The 22,383-nt window shown below is 39.7% G+C and overlaps 1 protein-coding gene across 8 annotated transcripts in view; it reads left to right on the top strand.

Annotated features, from left to right (window-relative positions):
* Positions 1 to 22,383, top strand: part of CADPS2 (calcium dependent secretion activator 2) — a 534,192-nt gene that overhangs the window by 476,699 nt on the left and 35,110 nt on the right. For 7 of the 8 annotated variants that reach the window (XM_042923240.1, XM_042923248.1, XM_042923271.1 and 4 more), the window contains 3 exons: positions 6,145 to 6,219; positions 17,445 to 17,528; positions 17,627 to 17,659. In XM_042923240.1, coding sequence (XP_042779174.1) covers positions 6,145 to 6,219; positions 17,445 to 17,528; positions 17,627 to 17,659 — 192 coding nt within the window. The remainder of the gene's footprint in view (positions 1 to 6,144; positions 6,220 to 17,444; positions 17,529 to 17,626; positions 17,660 to 22,383) is intronic. The other variant, XM_042923255.1, reaches the window with a different exon arrangement.

Genomic DNA, 22,383 nt, shown 5'->3' with positions numbered 1-22,383 from the left:
CCACCCAGAACCTCAGAGGGACATGATTTGAAAACTTATATGCCTGTATAATTGACTAGATATTACATAAATACATGTAAAATAGGGGTGCCTGGGTGGCTCAGTCAGTTGAGCGTCCAACTTTGGCTCAGGTCATGATCTCGCAGTCTGTGAGTTCGAGCCCCGCGTCAGGCTCTGTGCTGACAACTCAGAGCCTGGAGCCTGCTTGTGATTCTATGTCTCCCTCTCTCTCTGCCCCTCCCCTGCTCATGCTCTGTCTCTGTGTCAAAAATAAATAAAACATTAAAAAATAAAACAAAATAAAAATATGTAAAATATATATATATACATATATATATATGTATATATATATATATATGTTTTGATAAGTCAGTGTTTTTGTGCTCTCTGGGTATGTTAAATCTTACAAGTCTTAAAGTTGCCACCTGGGAGTCTAGCTCAGGGTGAGTCTACTAGGTTAACGATTCTCATCCAAGCAGAAGGGCTTACGTAGCTCTGAAAAAGGATAAGAAGGCCCACTATTGGTGAATTTCATACTTATTATTTATCCCAGACATAGACATTAACTATTTGGCCATACTTTATGTGCATGCACACATATTTCATTCTTTGAGTAATTCAAGAGGAAAAAATACATTTCTAATACCATAGCATACAACCTTACAGCTGTTATTAATATTATTATATATTATATAATTTATTATAATAATTTATTATTTCTAATTATCTGAATGAGGAAGCAGCTGGCTTGGATATCAACAGCGCATCTCTACCTTTTCACATTTTTCAGTACTCGGATGTAAGCCTTTGATGGTATACGGTCTTAAGTCTTCATAAGCCCATCCATTTCTTATCAGGTTCATAGAATCATCTTGCCTCTTCCCATTAATATTGGATTTACCCATTTGTTTTTATTTTAACATACACAGCAGTACCTGACACATAATAGGCACTTAGTAATATTTGTTGAATGAGCAGACTGGTATGTTGTCACTACTTTAAAAATCCTCCCCTGTAAGAAACAACTTATTCCAGTACTAAAAAAGGAAAAACAGGCACACAGGCAGATGACAAAACATTGTTGCATTGTCAAATGATGTCTTATGTTAACAAGTAGATGGTTTTGAAGAGTAATCTGCTACTGTTCATTATATTTGCACCTGTACCTTCTCACCAGAGACAATTAGTTCCCCACAACTTTCACACAATTAATATAGTTCAAAATGTGCAGGTGTAAAACCCATTAGCAACTATGAAAAGTGGTAAACAAGAATTTCAGTGCAGAAGAAGGATTTTATACTTTGCTTTTAATCACCAGTAAACAGACCCACATAACTGCACAGGCTTTTCCCTCTCTGTGCTTGAGATAAGTTTTGGAATTGTTGCAAATTAGCAAATACATTACCTGCATAGGTGAACCAGTGGACCCCATTCTGTAGTAAGCAACAAATTAAAAACTCAATTATTGCACAATCTGGAACCTTGTGAAATATATACTTACACATAGGTAAACCTAGTAGAAAGATTTTTCTAACTTTTAGGGAATTGCCTCGCCAAAGTCCCCAGTAAATTTGTTATATGCCGCTGCTGAGATAAGACCTTCTCAGCTCCTTTCCCACAAGGCAGTGCCTTCTGTGCTCCTAAGTGATGATTCTGTTTTCTCACGTGGCACATGATGATGCAAACGTGCTCAACCGCAGCCCAGAATGGTGTTTAATGGAGTCATTGGTGAGCGAATGATCCACTCATGTGACAGCTATGCATAATGAGTCAGCAGTCTGAGGCCAGTTCCTGAGGGACAGATGTTGAGATCACAAAACCACCAGTGTTTAGAAATCTTCACTCTCCATAAACTGCCTGGGTCTTAGTCCTCAGTGCCGCTGTGTCGGATGGCCCATCCATTGAGGATGAAAGCACATTAATGGAGGCTACTTGCAGGATTTGTTCTCAGCTACAGTAAAATGTTTCCATTTCCAGAACAAACAATCCAATACCTTTCAAATTCTTCCCAAGAGAAGGACAAAATCTTTTAAGAATGCTGATCGTACTGGCATTTGATTAGTCTTCATTTCTTGTGTGCTTACTTTAACAACAGTCAGATGAAATGATGATATTTACCTAAGTGTAGGGAGACCAGGATTTCAGACCCTTGCCTGATCTCTAAATTCCCTGGGCTCCATGAAGTAAGAATTCTTTAAAGGTTAATTTTAATCTAAAGTCAGAGTCATCTGCTGGAGAAGCAGGGCACATACACTTCATTTTTCAGGGCAGATGTAGGGAGAATTATTCTAAGAAGTGAGCTGTAATTTGCCAGAACCCCGGTATGTTAGGATTAGCGATCCAACTTGAAATATTCTGATAGAAATTTTATAGGTTTTTATTGTTGCAGACCAAAAATTTGCAGATTTTTATCAAAAATTCGGTCTGTTGGGGTGCCTGGGTGGCCCAGTGGGTTAAGCACTTGACTCTTGATTCCAGCTCAGGCCATGATCTCACACTTCTTGGGATTGAGCCCCGTGTAAGGGCTCTGCACTGGGATTCTCTCTCTCCCTCTCTCTACAGCCCTTCCCCACTTGCATGTACGTATGCACATGCACACATCTCTCTCTCTCTTTCTATCTCTCTCTCTCAAATAAACTTAAAACAATGTTTGTTTGTTTTTTAATTCAGTCGGTTAATGTAAATGAACTATCTACCAGTTTTAGGTTAGGTAATGTAAATGTCTATGCAAATAAATTCTGTTCTTATCTGTGATCTCTTGGTATGTTTGTGTTTGTCTCTGGAAGCTGTCTGGAGTCCCTGATGAATAACTCTTTCCAGCTAACCTTCTATCTCTATGTGGCATACGTGGGTTATTCTCTTTGCAGAACATATATATAAAATGTGAATTCTGAGGCTACCTGCCTAGTTCATGCAGACCACCTCTACCAATTGCGCAACTAGAGCAGATTCTGGAAGTTTTAATATTAGTGAAAGTTCAAGCTAATCAGATAAGTTTACAATAGCAAAATCTCATGTTATAAAGACCTAACAGACCTTATGCTATTTGGGTTTGCCCCTTGGGTAGTACATTTAATATACTTTTCTTCCTTTTTAATTTTTTGTTTCTCTTTCGCCTTCTCCTCCTCCCTCACTCCCTCCTTCTCTCACTGCTCTTGGCTAGATAAGATGTCAAAGAAAATAACAATTTAAAGGTGTGTTTAATAGGAGAATTTGATGGCTCCTAGGGTCCATGGCTTTCCCTGCCTTTTGATAAAAAGGGTGTAAGGAACCTCCTTAGTGGCTCATCTCTTGATTTTAAGATGTGCCCAAATCGATCCAGTCTAAAAGTTTAACATGTAGAAACTCTACAGTTTTATATCCAATAGCCTTCTGATGGCATCTGATTACTTTTGAGTTAAAAAAAAAAATGTAATATATGGGGCTCCTGAGTGGCTCAGTCTCTTAAGCATCCAACTCTTGATTTCAGCTCGTCGCGATCTCCCACTGGTGGGATAGAGCTCTGCATTGGGCTCTGCGCTCTGGGCCCAGCACAAAGCCTGCTTGGGATTCTCTCTCTCCCCCTCTCTCTCTGCCCCTCCTCTGCTCATACTTTCTCTCTCTCTCTCAAAAGAAACATTTAAACTTTTTAAAAAAATTTTTAAGGTTTATTCATTTTTCAGAGACAGAGGGAGACAGAGCATGAGTCGGAGAAGGGCAGACAGAGAGGGAGACAGAATCTAAAGCAGGCTCCAGGCTCTGAGCTGTCAGCATGCAGCCCAACCCATGGACTCTGAGATCATGACCTGAGTTGAAGTCGAATGCTTAACCAACTGAACCACCCAGGTGCCCCTAAAAAATTGTTTGGGTGAAATATATGACAGAGGCACCTGGCTGGTCCAGTTGGTAGAACATGCAGCTCTTAGTCTGGGTGTTGTAAGTTCGAGTCCCCGGTTGGGTATAGAGATCACTTAAAAATAAAATCATTTTTAAAAAGTGAAATGCGGGGGCGTCAGGGTGGCTCAGTTGGTTAAGCGTCCGACTTCAGCTCAGGTCATGATCTCACAGTCTGTGAGTTCGACCCCCATGTCAGGCTCTGTGCTGACAGCTGGGAGCCTGGATCCTGCTTCAGATTCTGTGTCTCCCTCTCTCTCTGCCCCTCCCGTGCTCATGCTCTGTCTCTCTCTGTCTCAAAAATAAATAAAAATAATTTTTTAAAAATTTAAAAATAAATAAATAAATGAATAATGAAATGTGTAACAAACATAAACATATCAAGTATATATTTGACAATTTGGAACTGCTCAGAGGTCTGGGCACCTTGATCCCTACATGTTCTGTAGCACTTTCCAGGGAAGAGGGAGGTGAGAAGCTTAAAGCCCATCTCCCGTATCCCTTTCGGACTCTACCCCAAAGAGGAACCTCAGTCTGGTATTTCACTTCCTCCTGCTGCACAGATACAAATTTGGAGACAGAAGGATATGAAAAGAGAGTAGCAGGGAGGGAGAGCCAGGGCAGGGCTCATTTGCATAAGCTCCTCACACCAGGTCAGCTGTCCAGCTTCATGCGGAGCTGGGGGACCCTTTTTGTACCTGTGTCTGTAGGGGGCTTCCCAGCCATCTCAACTACCAGCCAGATTCTTGAAGCTCTTTCTCTTCTACTTTGTTTTTCTTTATTTTCTCCCCTTTCCTTTTCCTTCTCTTCAAGATGTTCTAAAAGTAAAAGAATCAACACTACTATAATAGAAATCTACCCTCTGTGTTTGTGTTCCAGTCGTCTCTGGGGAGCACAAGTTGGGGAATCTGTACGGCTTTCAGTCAGACAGACACATAATACTTCCCTGCATTAGGTGAAATACATGTCTGGAAAGCTCCATATTCATATGTGTGTGGTTAATTTTAGACCAGTTGTCAACACACCCACTTACACATGCAGAAAAGAAAATTCACGGGCTCCAAAATTATGCTTCCTTTATTATTTATGCTGGTAGATAACCACTTGTAACTGGCAGAGCCACTGGGGGAGAATCATTCCTATGTATTCCAAAGCAGAACTAAGTTGATGTTTTGTTGTGTGTGGAAACTTTGAGACATGTTTTCGGAAGAAAAAAATAGCTTTCAAAAACTTACATCTTAGGAAACCATTCAACCAGCAGCTGTTAAGTTGGTCTAATGTTTATACTGACCTGAGTACTTTTACTCTATGCATTATGTTAGCTGTTCCAAGAAGCCTTGAACCATCAAGATAGGGTTAGTCTTTACAAGTCACATTTTCTGTGAAGTGGCTATTGGGGACAATCGGCTGTCAGATAAATGCTTCTAAAGGAAGAATTAGTGTTTAAATGAATGTGCCTTCACACACTGCAGAAGCCGAAGCTCCTGCTAATTTAAGAATGCAACTCTCTAGTATTCTCTAAAGAAAGCAAAAAAAAAAAAGAAAAAGAAAAAGAAAAAAAAAGAGGCTTTCAGGTTTATTTTAAATACATCTTTTTTATATTTACTTAAAGGCGTCTTTCTATGAGGAAACAGCGATAAAACTATGGGGAGTGAGTGCTGTTCCATTATACCTTTTATGGCCTATTAATTTGTTACCATCTATTCACCTTTGTTGATGAAATTTTAATTTTGCCCTTGCTTGAGCATATTGTAAGAATTGTATAAACTGCTACTCCCTGCACTGACAAAAACGGTCCTTTGAGGGGGAACAATTGGGAGCTCATTTTATTTCTAGAGCACATTTAAAATAACTTATGAATGAGAGTTGTCAGACACGAAATGCTGTATTAATTAAATCTTTTTCTAGTCTTTTTGCTTCTTCAGCTAAGCCAACCCTTTAGAAAAATACACGGCCACCTTCATTATAGAGAAGAAGACAAAAAGTACCCTTCACATTCCTCTGCCTGAATAAGAATAAGAACTCAATTCATCTATATAATAACCCCATTAGCTGCTTAACTCAACAGTGCACATGGGAAAATTTTCAAACCACAGTGTAAAAAGTGTTGATTGGGTGGATCGTTTTCAAGGTTTTGTTCTTCTCGTGTTCAAAATGATCATTTTAAGTAAATCCGATATGTCCTAACCAGTAGCTTTAAAGCATTTCTGACTTAATGACAAAAGTTTCGTGTCCACATCAACTAACGCATCTTTGTCTTTTAACATCCAGCAACAATACCATTCGAAGATAGATGAGTTGATTGACAACAGTGTAAAAGAAATCATTTCACTGCTAGTTTCAAAGGTAATGTATTATTTACTCACCTTTTTAAATCAAAGTCAAAGATATATTTTGCTGAGAGGTTGTAGAAATGTCTGTCTTGTGTTTCAAATACCTAAGTGAGAAATAGTAGTTCTAAAAATAGATGCAAGAACCGATCAGATTTTAAGAAGAGTTCTGAACCAAATTTGAACACTCTTTGTCAACAACTTTTGATGTTTTTGTTTGTTTGTTTACAATTCCTTTTGGCTTTTCTTGCAATTGTTGCCCTTTAAAAAATAACTGTGTCTTCCAGTAAGACCTATTATTTCACATTCATGTTCTCTTACGATCTATCTTATCTGTTTGGCTGATTTGAGTCGTCACCAGTCCTTGAATGTAGCCTGTTTGTTGTGACGACAGTGCTGAGGCTCTAGACTGGTCCCAGGCAGACAGAGAAAGCTGGCTGCCTGGACTCTGATGTTCTCCACTCCCGGGAAGGCTCCCACGATTTCCAGTGAGGCTCCAAACACCTTTGACAAAGGCTCTGGCCTTTAATTGTGTAAGTGGAGATGAAGCATAAATGAGTATTCCATCAAATGATTAGATGAATTAAAACCCCACTGAGGTGTAACAGACTTCCACGAGTGACACTTGAGATCTGGGTCTGCCAGGGGAAGACACAGAAAATGGAACTCAAGAGGGTAAGGAGCCAGAATGGACATGGTCCAGGGGCACATTCACATGAGCAGATATAGCCCTTGCTCTTGCAAGGCTCTATCAAAGCACCTCAAATCAGACTTCATAGAACAATTGGAAGAATGTACAAAGAGCAAAGGAAAAAACACCCCTAACTTAATAAACCAAGAACATGTTACTTAGAAAATAGAGTGATGCCCAATAAGCATTAAAATTGTTAAACCTCATTAATAACTTAAAAAAATGAAGGAAAACTCGGGTGCCTGGGTAGCTCAGTCAGTTAAGCATCCGACTCTTGACTTCAGCTCAGGTCATTATCTCACTATTTGTGAGTTCAAGCCCTGCGTCAGGTTCTGCACTGACAGTGTGGAGCCTGCTTGGGATTATCTCTCCTTCTCTCTCTGTTCCTCCCTCTCTTGCTCTCTGAATGAATGAATGAATGAATGAATGAAAATAAACCTAAAAGAATGAAGAAAAATATACTATTTTTTCTAACTCGTTTTTAAGCTAACACTTGGTTTTAGAAAAGGTGAGCTGGGACACTCATATTTCCTGTCTATGGGAGTATAAATTGTTACAACCTTTGTAGAGATAGTTTGGAACTGTATGGAGTACTTTAATACCCTCTCACCTAATAATTATTTTTGCACTTTTTTCTGTGAAGAGAGATGCACAAAATGTATATACATTGATATGGTCACATTACATTTAATGAAAAATTGGAAACAACTTTAATCTCTAACAGTAAGGGAAGGTGAAGTAAATTATGGGACATCTATATTAAGAAACTATGTTTTCAGAGACTATTAGTGATAAAGGAAAGGTTTCATAATATAGTGTTAAGTGAAAATGAAAGCTTAGTATTTTAGAAATATAAAGTATGATACGAATTCTCATCACATAGAGAAAAGATGTTGACAAAATGTTGACAAAGCTTCTCTGAATGGTGAGATTGTACTTGATATGGGGAGAGGAGTCTTCTTCAGGTTTTGTTGTTGTTTTTTTTTTATTTTTGTATTTTCCAAATTCTTTGGTAGCAAGTCTTAAGATGGAAAGTAGCCACAAACCCCTCCAGAATAGCACCTTTAGAATAGTACCACCCCTCCAGTTTGTTCTTGGTCTCCTGACTTCTACCACAAGAATTCTCTATACCTCCACATACAACACACGCTCCCCAACAATAAGTAAGGGAAAAGGCTAACAGGGAATCCATCCAGCAGGTGGTGGGAGAGGTGAACCCCTGGAGAACAAAGCTCCAGGGGAAGGACAGGGAGGTTTCCCTTCTCCCAGGAGCCTACGTGCTCCCCTCAGCCGCGTGCAGCCCTGCACGGACAGCCCACTGAAGTGAAACGTGCTTAACGTTGCACCTTCGTTTTCTGTGACTCATCCGGGGAAATTTTACTCGGCTGGTATGGCCTCATCTTCACAGTTCTCCTGTGGAAGTTGTCTTTTGTGAGAAGGAGGCATAATGGAAGTCATTAAATTGCGTCGGATGCCTGGGTGGCTCAGTTGGTTGAGGATCTGACTCTTGATTTCCGTTCAGATGACGATCTCACGGTTTAGTGAGTTCGAGCCCCACGTGGGCTCTGTGCTGACAGCGCGGAACCTGCTTGAGATTCTGCCCCCCCCACACACTAAATAAATAAATAAATAAATAAATAAATAAATAAATAAAACTTTAAAAAAAACATAAATTGTGTGATAGCAAGCAGTTGGTAAAGGGTTAAATAGGCAGCAAGGAAAAGAGACTAGTTTGGGTTTTCTATTGGTGGGGAGTGGTGGGGGAGGGTAGGAAAAGACACTAGTTTTCTCTTGGGGGGGCGGTAGGGGGAGGGTAGAAAAAGAGACTAGTCTGTTGGTGGGGTCAGTGGTGGGGGAGGGTGACAGAGAAGGCAGGCAGGGCTCTGCATGCTTTTTTGGCAAAGTAAAAAACTGATTGTTTAATATCAGGTCTAGGTTTTTTTCTATGGATCTTTTCCCCTATAATCTAACAGTACTTATTAATAATCTTCAATTCTTTGGTTGAGAATTATAAAATAAACTGGCTTGACAGATTGAACCAGCCGTCTTAAGCTCCCACAGGAGATGACAATAAATGGTGGGTTTTTTCTTTCATTAAACAAAGACAGATAATCTGCAATACAGTTCTTAAATGTTAGCGTGCCAAAAAAAAATTACCTGAGGTCTTGTTAAAATGTAGATTCCATGCCCTGCTTTCCAACAATTCTGAGTCAGAAGCTTGGGAAGAGGAGCAGGAATGTATGTGTGTAACCAGTCACCGTGGTAATTTTGATATAGAGGTTCAGTGAGCCAGACTTTGAGAACCACTGCTCTGATGAATCGCTATCCAGGCTATCCTGTGAAAGATCTTTAAACTTCAGTATAGTGTTTAAAAACAAAACAGCTTCTAAGATGGTGTGTTCACATTTGTTTTCTCTGAAGAAATGATATTTTAAAAGGAGGTATTTATGGGGATGCCTGGGTGGCTCAGTCCCTTAACAAGTATCTGACTTCAGGGGCACCTGGGTGGCTCAGTAGGTTAAGCATCCGACTTTGGCTCAGGTTATGATCTCGCAGCCATGAATTCGAGCCCCGCGTCAGGCTCTGTGCTGACAGCTTGGACCCTGGAGCCTGCTTCAGATTCTGTGTCTCCCTCTCTCTGACCCTCCCCCGTTCATGCTCTGTCTCTGTCTCAAAAATAAATAAATGTAAAAAAAAAATTTTTTAAAACTGTGTCTGACCTCAGCTCAGGTCATGGTTCGTGACCATGGTTTTTTGTTTTTGTTTTTAATTTTTTTTAAGTTTATTTATTTTTGACAGAAACAGAGTGCAAGCATGAGCTGGGGAGGGGCAGAGAGAGAGGGAGACACAGAATCCGAAGCAGGCTCCAGGCTCTATGCTGTCAGCACAGAGCCCAATGCGGGGCTTGAACCCACGAACTGTGAGATCATGACCTGGGCCGAAGTCGGACACTTGACTGACTGAGCCACCCAGGCGCCGCCCCCCCCCTTTTTTTTTTTTTTTATCACCAAGGAGTGTCTTTATTCAGCATGAGCATGGTTCGTGAGTTTAAGCCTCACATCAGGCTCCCTGCTGTCAGCACAGAGCCTGCTTTGGATCCTCTGTCCTCCTCTCTCCACCTCTCCCCCATTTACTCTCTCTCTCAAAAACAAGTAAACATTTAAAAAAGAGGCATTTATGAAATACCTACTGTGAAACACCTACAGGATGGGTAGTCTATTTCACAGATAGAAACATAATCCTCAAAGTAGTTTAGTGAATTGACCACACACGTAATAAGTGAGAGTCCCGAATCAAACTTATGAGCTTCAGTTTCCTAACCCATTGTACCTACAGATTCCAGATCAGGAAATCAGTGAAAAGCAAAAATACCCTAAAACTTAAAATATGTTACTTCTAAATTAACTATCTTTACTTTACCCTGTCAAATTTCAAGAGTCATGTCCTAAACATTTTTACTTTATCCTAGCATGTTAATTAACTCAACATAAAGTAGATGAATAGAATAATGAATTCCTTGTGTTGTATTCCAAATGTTTCTTCCCAGGTTTTAATTATTCTGTGCATATTGATAAATCTATTTGCTACATTTGGATAAATTAGAATCCTCCCTTCTTTTTACCTCCTCTCTTCAGTCACCTCCATATCCTTTTCTTATACTACACATCTTCACAAATGACTTGAGAATGAGCTAGGGCTCTCAGTCACGTGTATAACTCATCAGTACATGTCCCAATTGCATGCACATTTTACATACCTAGAAAAAAAAACTTGGTGTTCCCTCTCTGTGTCCTTTCTCCACCTAGCACCTAAATGCTGGTATTATTGGGTTTCCATCTCAGTCTTCTTTTGAACTCACTTCACAAATTTCTTTGACTTTCACACTTCTGACCTTATATACTAATGATTCCCAACTCGGTGCCCAAGAGGCAGAGTGGAATCATAATGAAAAGGCCAACTTCAGACCTGAGGATCCTAATGTCTTCATCCAAGAACAGTGGGAAGCCACCAAAGGGTTGGGGAGGCAGCGAGTAGGGATAAGGAATTAATCATATTTGCACTATAGGTAGATTCATTGAATTACCTGTAGCAAATAGGTTACAGAGAGGGTAGGATGGAGACTGTTAGGTTTGGTGTCTGGTGGACTAATTCGAAGACACTTGAGTGCTGTAGGCTGAATGTTTGTGTCCCCCCACCCAAATTCATATGTTGAAACTTAATAATCTCTAAGATGATGGTATTAGGAGGTGGGGCCTTTGGGAGGTAATTAGGTCATGAGGATAGAGGTCTCATGAACAGGATTAGTGCCCTTATTTTAAAAAGAGAAAAAAGAAAAAAACAAAACACCCCACAGAGTTCCGTAGCCCCTTCTGCCACACAAAAACACAGCCAAAGACATCATCTTTGAACCAGGAAGTGGATTTTTACCAGACACCAAGTATACCTCCACCTTGTTTGTGGACATCTCAGTCTCCAGAACTGAGCAAAAATTGTTCATTGTTTATAAGTCACCCAGTCCAGAGCATTCTGTTATAGCAGACCCAGGGTTAGTATCGGGGAAAGGAAAACCAACCCTAAGGATGGTTCCTAGGTTTAGGGCTTGAAGCACAGGATGGATGTTGAGGCCATCAACTAATGCAGGGTGCCTGAAAGAGGAATGGATTTTGAGAGAAAGACCACGATGTCAGTATTGGACATGTTGAGACTGAGCTGCCTTTGAGAGATCTGAAGGACGAGAGATCAAGGAGACATTCACATAATAGTTGGGTCTGGAATTCAGAGAAGGCGTATGGAACCAAATGTGGTTATAAGATTTCAACCATTGGAAATGATTCTGTGTCAGTGGCTACTATTCTTAGGCAGATTTTGCATAACTGGAGACCCTATGGAGAAATGAAAGTCAACCTTAAAGGGGGAAAAAATAAATAAAGATGCTTCTACCCAAAAAGGGACTTAGATCGTTTTTAGTGAGGGGAAAAAAAAAGTGACAGGAACATTGAATCTTGCCAAGGAAAGGAAACAAAAAATGTTGTATTTATTGCCACCCTATATTAATTAAGTTGCCTTAATTGTGGGATAGTCAGAAGATCTGAACTCTGCTCCTGTTTCTTTGTGTTACCATCTGGGTCTTCCTACACAACTTAATTTCCTCATCAAAAAAGCATGAGTATTAGATCAAAAAAAATATATTATCTATAGCCTTTTGTCAGTCTAAAACAAAATCCTTATATAGAGTTCTTTATAGAAGCCTCTGGGGGCCCGCATCTTTTCTCCCCAGGTGGTAGGGTCACGTAGGACACACAGTGCTACAGTTGGAACCCTGAGACCCTCTAGCCTGGGATTTTCAAACATTTTTATAATGTTATAAGACACATTTAATGTTCTCAAGTGTATGTTGGGTAGCCCCCTAAAGTACAACACTGATCAGAGCAAAGGTGCTCTGATTGAAGAGGGAGAGGAGGCCTACATCTCCACTTACGGGGCTCCATCTCCCAAGGCAAGCCTGATCACCAGGGCTTGCCCCAGAGTCCAGTCCCCTTGTTCACAGGTGAGGAAACAGAGGCCCAGGTTCACATGGTAGGTAGCTGTGGAGCCAGGACTTGATCCTCATGGTCCCTAGGCCCGTCACCTTTCCACAACACTGCACAGAATTCAGCAAGAGCAGAGAGGAAAAGAATGGGTGCTTCACCTCCCAGGCTTCTGGTGTGCCCTCTATGTCTGGGTTGTACTGACCAGCCTGTGTCCCTTCTTTGACAGGCATACATGCTGTGGGACCGGCATGGGCAGGTAGAGGAGAATGGAATTTATTGTGTGTAATATGAGGATGCTGAAGAAAACCTGTGAGAGATGAGAGAAGGAAGTGCTCGGGGGAAATGGTTAACAGAGCAAAGAATGAGAAAATGACCACTCCCATAATGCACTCTGGTAACAGAGCTCAGTAAATTCTGGGTATGAAGTAAAAGAGCAGAGTAATCTATTCAACTTCCTAAATCCTCAATTATTGCAAAACGGGATATAGGAAAGAAGATACACTGCCTCACTGAGTTCATATAGCTATAAATGTGTCGGTGTAAATATATATGTACACACCCTTGTTCTTTCTGACAACCTAGAATGTTTTTGCCTGAATTTCTCTTAATAATAAGATGAGCAGAGGATACATCAAACCTGACTACCTAGATTCTGTAATTAAAGTATCTCACCAACTCAACCTAAGATTAATTTGATTAAATTTACTCATTCAGATCAAGGCTATATATTCAGAAGACACCTGTTCAAAAACAAGTATATGCCTGAAAGGTTTCTTAGGAGCCATCAGGAGAGAGGAAATACAAAATGTGATGGGTCACTCTGTTTGTGGGGCAAGGGTAAAGGAGAGAAGTGTGTGCTGAGTGTGCCATTTTGGAAATTGTCTTAGATATTTTGTGGAATGAGGTATGTTACAAATAAATACTTGCCGTCAGATACTAGATCTCCTTGCTCAGGGATATCATGCTGTATCTTTCTGTGTCATCCCAATTTTAGTATACATGCTGCCAAAGCGATCACTCGAATACTGTCCATCCTTGACACAGATGTGGAAAATCTGGAAAGACCCTTTGGAAGTCCACTGGAACAAATGTTCAGAGAAATGGATTCACAGTTGGAGAAAAGTGACTGAGGGAGGGACAATTGCATTGTATCATAACATTAACATTCTGAGTCGGGGAAGAAACCACTCTGTGGTATTCTGGTTCCCTGGGGATGTTTAACAAGACTGGCTAGTCCTGATCTTACCAAATAAATATAAAACATCTGCTAATAGATATCTCCAGCACCACTAACCCTCGCCCCCGTCCCCACCACCAAAAGAAAAGGAAAGAACTTAGTTTTTCACAATGAGTCTTACTTGGATGAATCTCTTCTCTGTGGAAGATGTTACAATTTGCAGAGCAGATGATGTGAATATCCCTTATTTATTTCACGAAATATAGCTGAAAAAACGAGAACTGTGTTTTGAACCTACCAATCTATAGCTGGAATCCTCCCAATAACTTTTTAGAATTTGTGGTCTACTTTCCGTACACGTGGGAAAATGAATCTTATACCCTGTTAAAATTCAACAGGAAATTGAAACCAACATGCCTTGTGGCACACTTCATGTTTCATTCTACTAGTTATTTCAAAGTGCTTTTCATCTTTAATTTCCTTGAGAGTGTGCTAGTGAGGCAAAGTTGGTAATTACCCAGACAGACTTTAGGTGTTAAATATTATTCAAACAAACCCAGTAAATGGCATCTACAATAAAGAGCAGGGAAACAAAGAGATTACAGTGTTTCATTCCAACCCGACACCCTCAGGAGAACAGAGAGCACAAGGCAAACCCCTAAGTGTTTATATACTCCCTGAGCTGTACTGAGAAAGTTCACAGGAAGCAGTTAAAGACACAGCAACTAAACCCAGCATTTAACTGGATTTCTTTGGAATCTTGCTGTTTTGTGCAATTAACAGCCAGACGGAAAATATATCATTATTAGTCAATCCTGATTTTAATAGAGTTTGATTTCTAAGGCAGCTCTTCTACCACATATGTCTCGTAGAAATCTCACAAAGACAGCCTTCCTGTAGGAACTGTATGGCTGGGCTGGTTGATCCCGGTGGTGCAGATGCTGTTCACTGCCATGTAAGCACATAAAAGTCCCCACTGTATTATGCCTCCCCAAGGACTATTTGGGGTAGAGAGGAACTCAAGGAGACACTGTCCGCTATTGTTAAAATGGAGGCAAAGAATGTTGTGAAATGCATGCAACAGCCAACCGGTCCTTATGTAGAATTTACACGGTTACAACCCAGGCTTGGTTCTCACCAGAGATGGTGAGGCACACAGGCTGCCAGATGCTGCAGTGGGGAACCTTTTGCCCTAAAACCATCCACCAGTAGGCTTCCCTGAGTGTCATTTTATCTAACCCTCCATTTCTGCCCTCCTGAGATCAGCTCCTGTGCCACCTTGTAAATGAAACTTACCCAATGTCCTCCAGTTAAAAGCCATGCTTTCCCTCCTCCTGTTTCAGTTATTACACTGTTTGCCCATCTTTGCTGGACCTTAAAACTTTCTGCCTGTCTCTTCCACTAGTCTGTGTGTTCTTGAAAGGAAAGGTCTGAGACTCCTATTGTCTGCATTTTGCACATTAGGTACTCAATAATAACAGAATGACATTTATTGAATACTTATATGCTGAGCACATTACTTATTTAATACTTACAACTGTCTAATGGTAATGAACATGGGCTTTGGAGCCAGACCACCTATGTTCAAAGCATCCTTCCTCTGCTGTCAGCCAAATGACCTTAAAGCAGATGGGATTTTAATGCAGGTCGTCTGATTTACAGCTTCAAATCTGTTCTGCCTCAGTAGGTATCTTTAAATTGAATTAGACCCATTCACTGCTAACCAAACTCATTATTACTCCTTATCCCTAAAAAATCCTAAGGCTACGCCCATTACCCTGTGACTTATCACACATTTCTAGACCTATATAATGGGTAGTTTTAGCTAATCATATCAATAATATTAATTCTTTGCATTTCTTTAGTATTTTGCTGTTTTTACAGTTCCTGCACATAAAATATCTCAAACGATCTTCACTGATCCTTCTAAGATGGACATGATGGCTGCCGTTTTCTTTCCCTCTCTGACCGATGAGTCTAAAGCTAGAGAAGCTCATGGCTTGACTGTTGTCGTGTAGCCAGAGATTGGCGTGGCTACAACTTGAACTAAGATCTTCTAAATCCATCCACAGGCGTCTTGCCTCTACCTTGCCTTGTCCCTCAGCACCACCCATGTGTGTCCACGTATACCCGCTCGAGGGTACCAAGAACCAGGTGCCGTGCTAGAGCCTTCACTGGCTCAGGTTGTCTGGTAACCATAGCAATTGTCGCTCTGCTCTCCTCATGGCAAATGAGATCACCTGGCACACACTGGCTTTCTCAAGATTGGAGTTAGAAGAGATGAAGCATTTTCCACAGAGGGCCATTAAGTTTGGAATTCCCTTCCCCTGGTTTGACATAACCCTGGAGTATTGGTCTTCTGGGTCTTTGCAAACCACATCAAGTTGAGTTAGCCAACTGTGATTGGTAAGAAATCCTAATGGGCAGGAAGAAAGTGCTAAATTGACTTTTAGTAGTTGTGAGCAATTTGTAATTTTGTGTTTTTTGCTGTCTGTATCCCTTAGGATAACTAACGAACCATACATAATTTTCATTCTTTAAAAATAAAATTTTAGTCAGCAGTTTGCATGGTTTTGTTTCTGTGTTCTTACATCATGTCGCACATGATGTGATGGGGAAACCTATAGGGAAGTTTTTGTTTCTTTTGCATAAACTATTTTGCAGTAATTGACCAACCATAGAGAAAAAATTATCTCCTGTGCACTCTCAGTGAGTTCTCTGGTCACCAGAGACCAATAAGCTGTGTCCCTAGAACTATTATCACTTTGTTGAAGAAGCTGCTATGTGAACAAAAACCAGCCTTCGTTAATTTCCCTTTTCGTATTTAAAAAACCTTGTCAGTATTTTCCCTTTGGGAGTTTATAATTTGTCAATAGTGCATATTATTTTAGTTCTAAAGAGGAAACTTGCAGGGCAGTATATTCTTAACTAATTTCTTTATCTTCTTGCCAGATTTTAATGTTGCCACTCGCTGAAATATAATTCCCTACATTTTTAATCATATTATGGTATATACATCTTTTCACTTCATAGAAATATAAAATTTTAGAAATGTACAACACTTGTCAGGCAAATTTAATTTGTCACACACACACACACACACACACATACACATACACAGACACACACACTTTAACTGATGGGGGAACTGATTGATGCAGTAGTTGGCCTGAGCCCACAGAGTAGTCAGTATAGGAATCAGGCTATATAAGCTCAGCCTAGTACTCTTTACCTTGCCGCCTGCAGTGTGTTTATATGTTCTAGCTCTCCAACGGCTTTGTAAGCTTCTGAAAGCAGGTTTGATCCTTGTATGTCCCAATTAGAACTGCTTGGTTAATGCCTGTTAACTGATATCAGACTTGATTGCAGTGTTACAAGAGCCTCAGAGGTTACACATGTCTTTCATTATCTGGTCTTTATTCATCCTCTTCTATAGATAGAAAAAGTTGGGGAATGGTCAAGTGATTTACGATAGAAAAGAATTTGATTAAACTTCACCATCATTGCTTCCACACATCTATATTGAAGTTTAAAGTTGTTTTAAGGAACAGTCTAAGGAATTTCAAGTTATTTATTAATGGTTTAAGTTATCTCACATGTTTAGTGACCAGACTGCTATTACATGTTATCCTTTGTTGTTAAAAAACAAAAACAAACCTTGTGTATTACTTCCAGCAATGGAAAAGGACCTTTGAGCCCATCTCCAAAATGAAAGAGTAATCTAACAAGTCAACACCACTGCTTCAATGTGCATTTTTGTGCCGTGGGAGAAGTTGGTCTTGGGATTGTTTGCCCTGTTATTATTTTGAAATATTCTAGATACTCACTGTAAACAATTACAGTTTGTTTCAGTGTTGGAAGGGGTGTTGTCTAAGCTGTCAAGATATGATGAAGGCACTTTCTTTTCATCCATCCTGTCATTCACTGTAAGTATTTGAGTTCTCTTCTGTCTTTTGACTGTTGTCACAGTACTTATCTAACAGTTCAGAAAATAATTCTCATAATTATCTCTTTTCCACTTAAGGTGAAAGCAGCTGCAAAATATGTTGATGTTCCAGTAAGTATTTTTCCATTTGTTTTTAAGAAAGAAAAAAAATATATATATATGTGTGTGTGTGTGTATATGTGTATATATACATATACACATATATGTTGTGTGTGTATATATATATATGGCACCTGGATGGCTCAGTAAGTTAAGCATCTGACTCTTGGTTTCGGCTCAGGTCATGACCTCATGGTTTCGTGGGTTCAGGCCCCAGGTCGGGCTCCATGCTGACAGTAGAGAGCCTGCTTGGGATTCTGTCTCCCTCTCTCTGCCCCTCCCCAACTCGCACTGTCTCTGTCTCTCTCAGAAAACTGTGTCTATGTGTATATGTGTGTTACATGTATTACGTGTGTGTGTATACATATATACACACACACACATATATAATTTTTTTAAATAATTTTGGTTTCCCACAGGTTTATTTCAAATCTTCAAAACAGTAAGTGCCAATTCCTAAGGGAGCAGTTTATTTTCCTTAAGCAAGTGCTAGCCCTCATGGCAAGGCTTGACATGGTTATTTCAGTGTATATTGTCCATTTTAACTTGGGAACTCTTTTGGAGGTCAAGTCATTGTGAGAACATGTCAGTTGCAGAGGGTAGTTACATACTCTAGGATGGGGTAGAAAATGCCTCATTCTTTTTATAGAAAAATGCTCACTCTCTCTTCCCTTTATATAAAAACTGTAATAGGTTTCTTATAGGAATCAAAGTAACAATAATGATGAACCAGTTAAAGAACTAGTTTTCTAAACACAAAAGTATTATAAATCAGTTTTCACTTATTTTAACATTTGGTTTTTCACAAAATTCTTGGGAAATAATTTGTAACCTATAAATCTGTTCAAAGATTAAGATACCATGAGCTACAATTAGAAAATTCACATGATAGGGGTGCCTGGTGACTCAGTCAGTAAAGAGTCTGATTCTTGACCTCATCTCAGGGTCTTGATCTCAGGATTGTGAGTTCAAACCTCATATTGGGCTCCATGCTGGGTGTGATGCCTACATTAAAAAAAAAAAAAATTCACATGATAAATATAATCAAGCTAGTGTAGCATTTTTAAGTTGCTAATCCTGACAAATTAGTTTTTGTCTTCATCCTACTATCACGTATATGATCAAGGCCTAATATGTTCTGTTTGATATATATATTGGCATACGTATCACTTTTCAAAGAATTTGAACACAATGGAAATAAAGTTTACAAATTAAAACTAAATGGAAACGAAATAGAAGTCATCTTTGCTTAAGACTGTGCTTGGGCAGCACCACATCTAGATTGTCATTATGAATGTTAGTGGTTTGAATCCTTGCAAGCTTTGTATACCAGTAGTAGATAGCTCTTATCTTTAAAATGCAGAACCACGTTTTATACTGTGGACTAGATAGTCCCCAGATATATTGCTGCTATAATTATTATAAATGGATTTTTGTATCATTTTATTTTTTTTTCATTGTGATAAGTGTACTCTTTAATCCCCATTCCCCTACGTGCCCCATCCTCCCACCCACCTCCCCTCTGGTAGCCATCAGTTTGTTCTCTGTAGTTAAGAGTATAAATGGTGGGGCCCCTGGGTGACTCAATCAGCTGGCAGACCTGGAGCCTGCTTTGGCTCTAAGTCTCCCTCTCTCTCTCTCCCTCCCTCCCTCCCCTGCTCGCATGCTCGCTCTCTCACTCTCATTCTCTCTCTCTCTCTCAAATATAAATAAACATTTTTTAAAAATTTAAAAAGAGTGTAAACGGATACTTTAAATGAAAAGGCCATGGACTTTCCTGCCTTTGCATGGGGTTTCTTTGTAACAAGGCTTTTTTAATCTTACAAATGATTCCCAGAGAAGTCTTGATATACTCCGTGTCTTGTACATAGAATCGGAAAATCAGCACTGGGCAAGAAGCAGAAATAATCACATGTAGGGTCTTGCAAAGTGACAGCATGAAAGAGAGGATGGGAAAATTAAGGACAATAGTTTATATTTCCTATCTTAGAAAAAGACAAGGAATCATAGGAACACATGAAATTCATTGGCATTCCTAGCACATACTTTATAATACAGTTTTATTTTTATTTTGAATCATAAATGGAATGGGAAACAATAATTATTTTTGTTCTTAGGTCTTCTGAAGTTCTTAACCTGACCCTGCCCTAGATCTGTGAGACTTTGCAGAACTTCAGAATTGAAAGATACAGAAAGAGGTTTATTCATTTTCCTTCTAGGTGCCGAAAGCCCTTCCCCCAATATCCCTCACAAAAATTCATTCAGTCTCTTTTAATTTTTTCAGTGATTGCAGCCTCCTCTCACGTTTAATGAGTTGAAATTCTGTACCTCTATGAATTCTACCTTGGTTCTAATCCCTCTTCTGCATGATAGCCCTTCAAATATCTCATGATAATTAATCATGCCTCCTCTTCCCAAAGGGTGTGGTGGCTATTCAAAGGGATATACTGTCTGGGAAATTCTTACTTTCTATATTACACAAGCTCAGTTTCTTCACTGAACTCACTAATTAAATATTTATGTAACACTAAATGCTAGGCGCTGGGCTTACATGATAAAAATATACACTGCCTGCCCACAAGCCGTTCAGTGTCCAGGATGAAAGAGATAGGGAAACAGACATAGCATGAAAACAGCTACAACTGTAGATGAATTCCAGCTTACCAGTGCCATTATTAAATCAAGTTGTCCCCCCACACTGTCCCCTCCTAGCAGAGCATACTAAACCATAGACATAGTCTGGCCTTGGCAGATTATTACTGATGCCTGTGAATGTTAACTTCAAAAGCTGTAAGTTGCTGTTGACTGTTACTGTTTTTTATGCTAAAACACCAGCAAATATGCCTCCCTGAAGCATTCTTTGTAGAACCTCACAAGAAAAAAGAACAGTGGTTCACCTTTCACAAAAACTAACTCAAGACTGTCCAAAAACGTACCAGTAAAATGCAAATTATGAAACTGAGAAAACATAAGAGAAAATATATGTGGTCTTGGGTTTGGTGATGATGTTTTAGGTACACTACCAAAACCTCCATGAAAGAAAAACAGTGTACATTGGACTTAATAATTAACTGTTCTGCACAGTTAAAAGAATGAAAAGACAAGCCAGAGACGCATGTTTGGTAAATAGCTTGTGTCTAAAATGTACGAAGAACTCTCAACAATAAAAAAAATTTTTTTAATGGCAAAAGATCAGAATGGATACTACACCAAAGACTTACAGATACCAAATAAGCATATGAAAAGATGCTCAGCATCATTTATTGGTAGGGAAATGCACGCTAAAATAATGTGATACCACTGCACACCCGTTAGTGTGGCTAAAATTTAAATTTAAGAAAAGCTGACAATGGCAAGATACTGACAGGGCTTTCAGAGCGCGGGGACTGTCATTCATTGCTGGTGTAAAAGTAGTATGGTCCGGCCACTTTGGAAGACTGACAGTTTCTTACAAAGCTAAAGAGTCTTACCTGCAACCCACCGTTGGCACTTCTAGGTATTTATCCAACAGATTTGAAAACGTGCATCCACACCAAAACCTGCACATGAATGTTCATAGCAGCCTTATTCATAATCACCAAACATTGTAAGCAACCAAAATATCCTTCAATAGACAAAGGCAGCAATTGGAATACTAGCCAGCAAAAAAAAAAAAGAAAGAAAGAAAGAAAGAAAGAAAGAAAGAAAGAAAGAAAGAAAGAAAGAAAGAAAAAGAAAAATTGGCTGGTAGGCCACACAAAGACATGGATGAACTTTAAAGGCATAGTGCCAAGTGCAAGAAGCCAGTCTGAGAAGGCTACACACTATATGATTCTATTTATATCACCTTATAGTAAAAGCAAAACCATAAAGATTATAAGGCAGATTAATGGTTGCCGTAAGTTCAAGGTCAGTGAAGTGAGTAGGTGAAGCCCAGGAAACTTTTAGGAGCAGTGGAACTCTTCTGTGTGATACTATAATGGTTACATAATACTAGATATTCGTCAAAACCTAACTTTATGGCACAAAGATTGAACCTGAGCATAGGTAAATTTTTAAAAGGACAATTAGGATATCATGGGATCCCAGGATGGAAAGGAGACTGGTATTTTTCAAAATCTAATTCTATTGCAAATGTGTGGAGTGATCTCACTGAAAAAGATGGAGGAAAAAGTGCTGATTTGAGTAACTTTGGAAATAATTAGAGTCTGTAAAAATAAAGGGAAAGGGAACTGTACGTAAGCATTGTAGCCTAGTTGACAGACTGTTTCCCCTACACCCGTGCACTCGAAGTGAATGGTGAAGTAAAGAGATGGTATTTGGTGAAAGCCAAGTTTCTGACTGTGGGGAGTGAGAGGTTGGAGACAAGAGGAAGAGGCTAGAATGATCCATGTGGTAATGGATTAGAGTTGGAGTCATCAGTGTGACTTGTCTTGAGCTTAATACGGTGCTGGGTACATGCAGAAATATAGATATACACATGTATTTCCTTGGTTTGTTAGCTGGGAGAACCCAGAAGCAATGATACCCCAGTAGCAACAACCACACCGAGTGCCCAGAGCTTAGTATCTAGTCTGCAGTAAAATGAACCAGGACTCTTTGGAGAAACGGCAGATGCTAGGACTGGGGCAGCAAATCTACCAGACGAGCCTGGAGCATCTTGCAGTGACAGAAAGTAAAAGAAGTGTTGGAAAGAAAAAACCCACAATTAGAGGATGTGTTACAGAGGCACACGAGGAGCCTGAAGAGCTCCCAAA

This window comes from Panthera leo, chromosome A2 (genome assembly GCF_018350215.1).
Source record: "Panthera leo isolate Ple1 chromosome A2, P.leo_Ple1_pat1.1, whole genome shotgun sequence".
Lineage (NCBI taxonomy): Eukaryota > Metazoa > Chordata > Mammalia > Carnivora > Felidae > Panthera > Panthera leo.
This window is presented reverse-complemented; position numbering and strand designations above follow the sequence as displayed.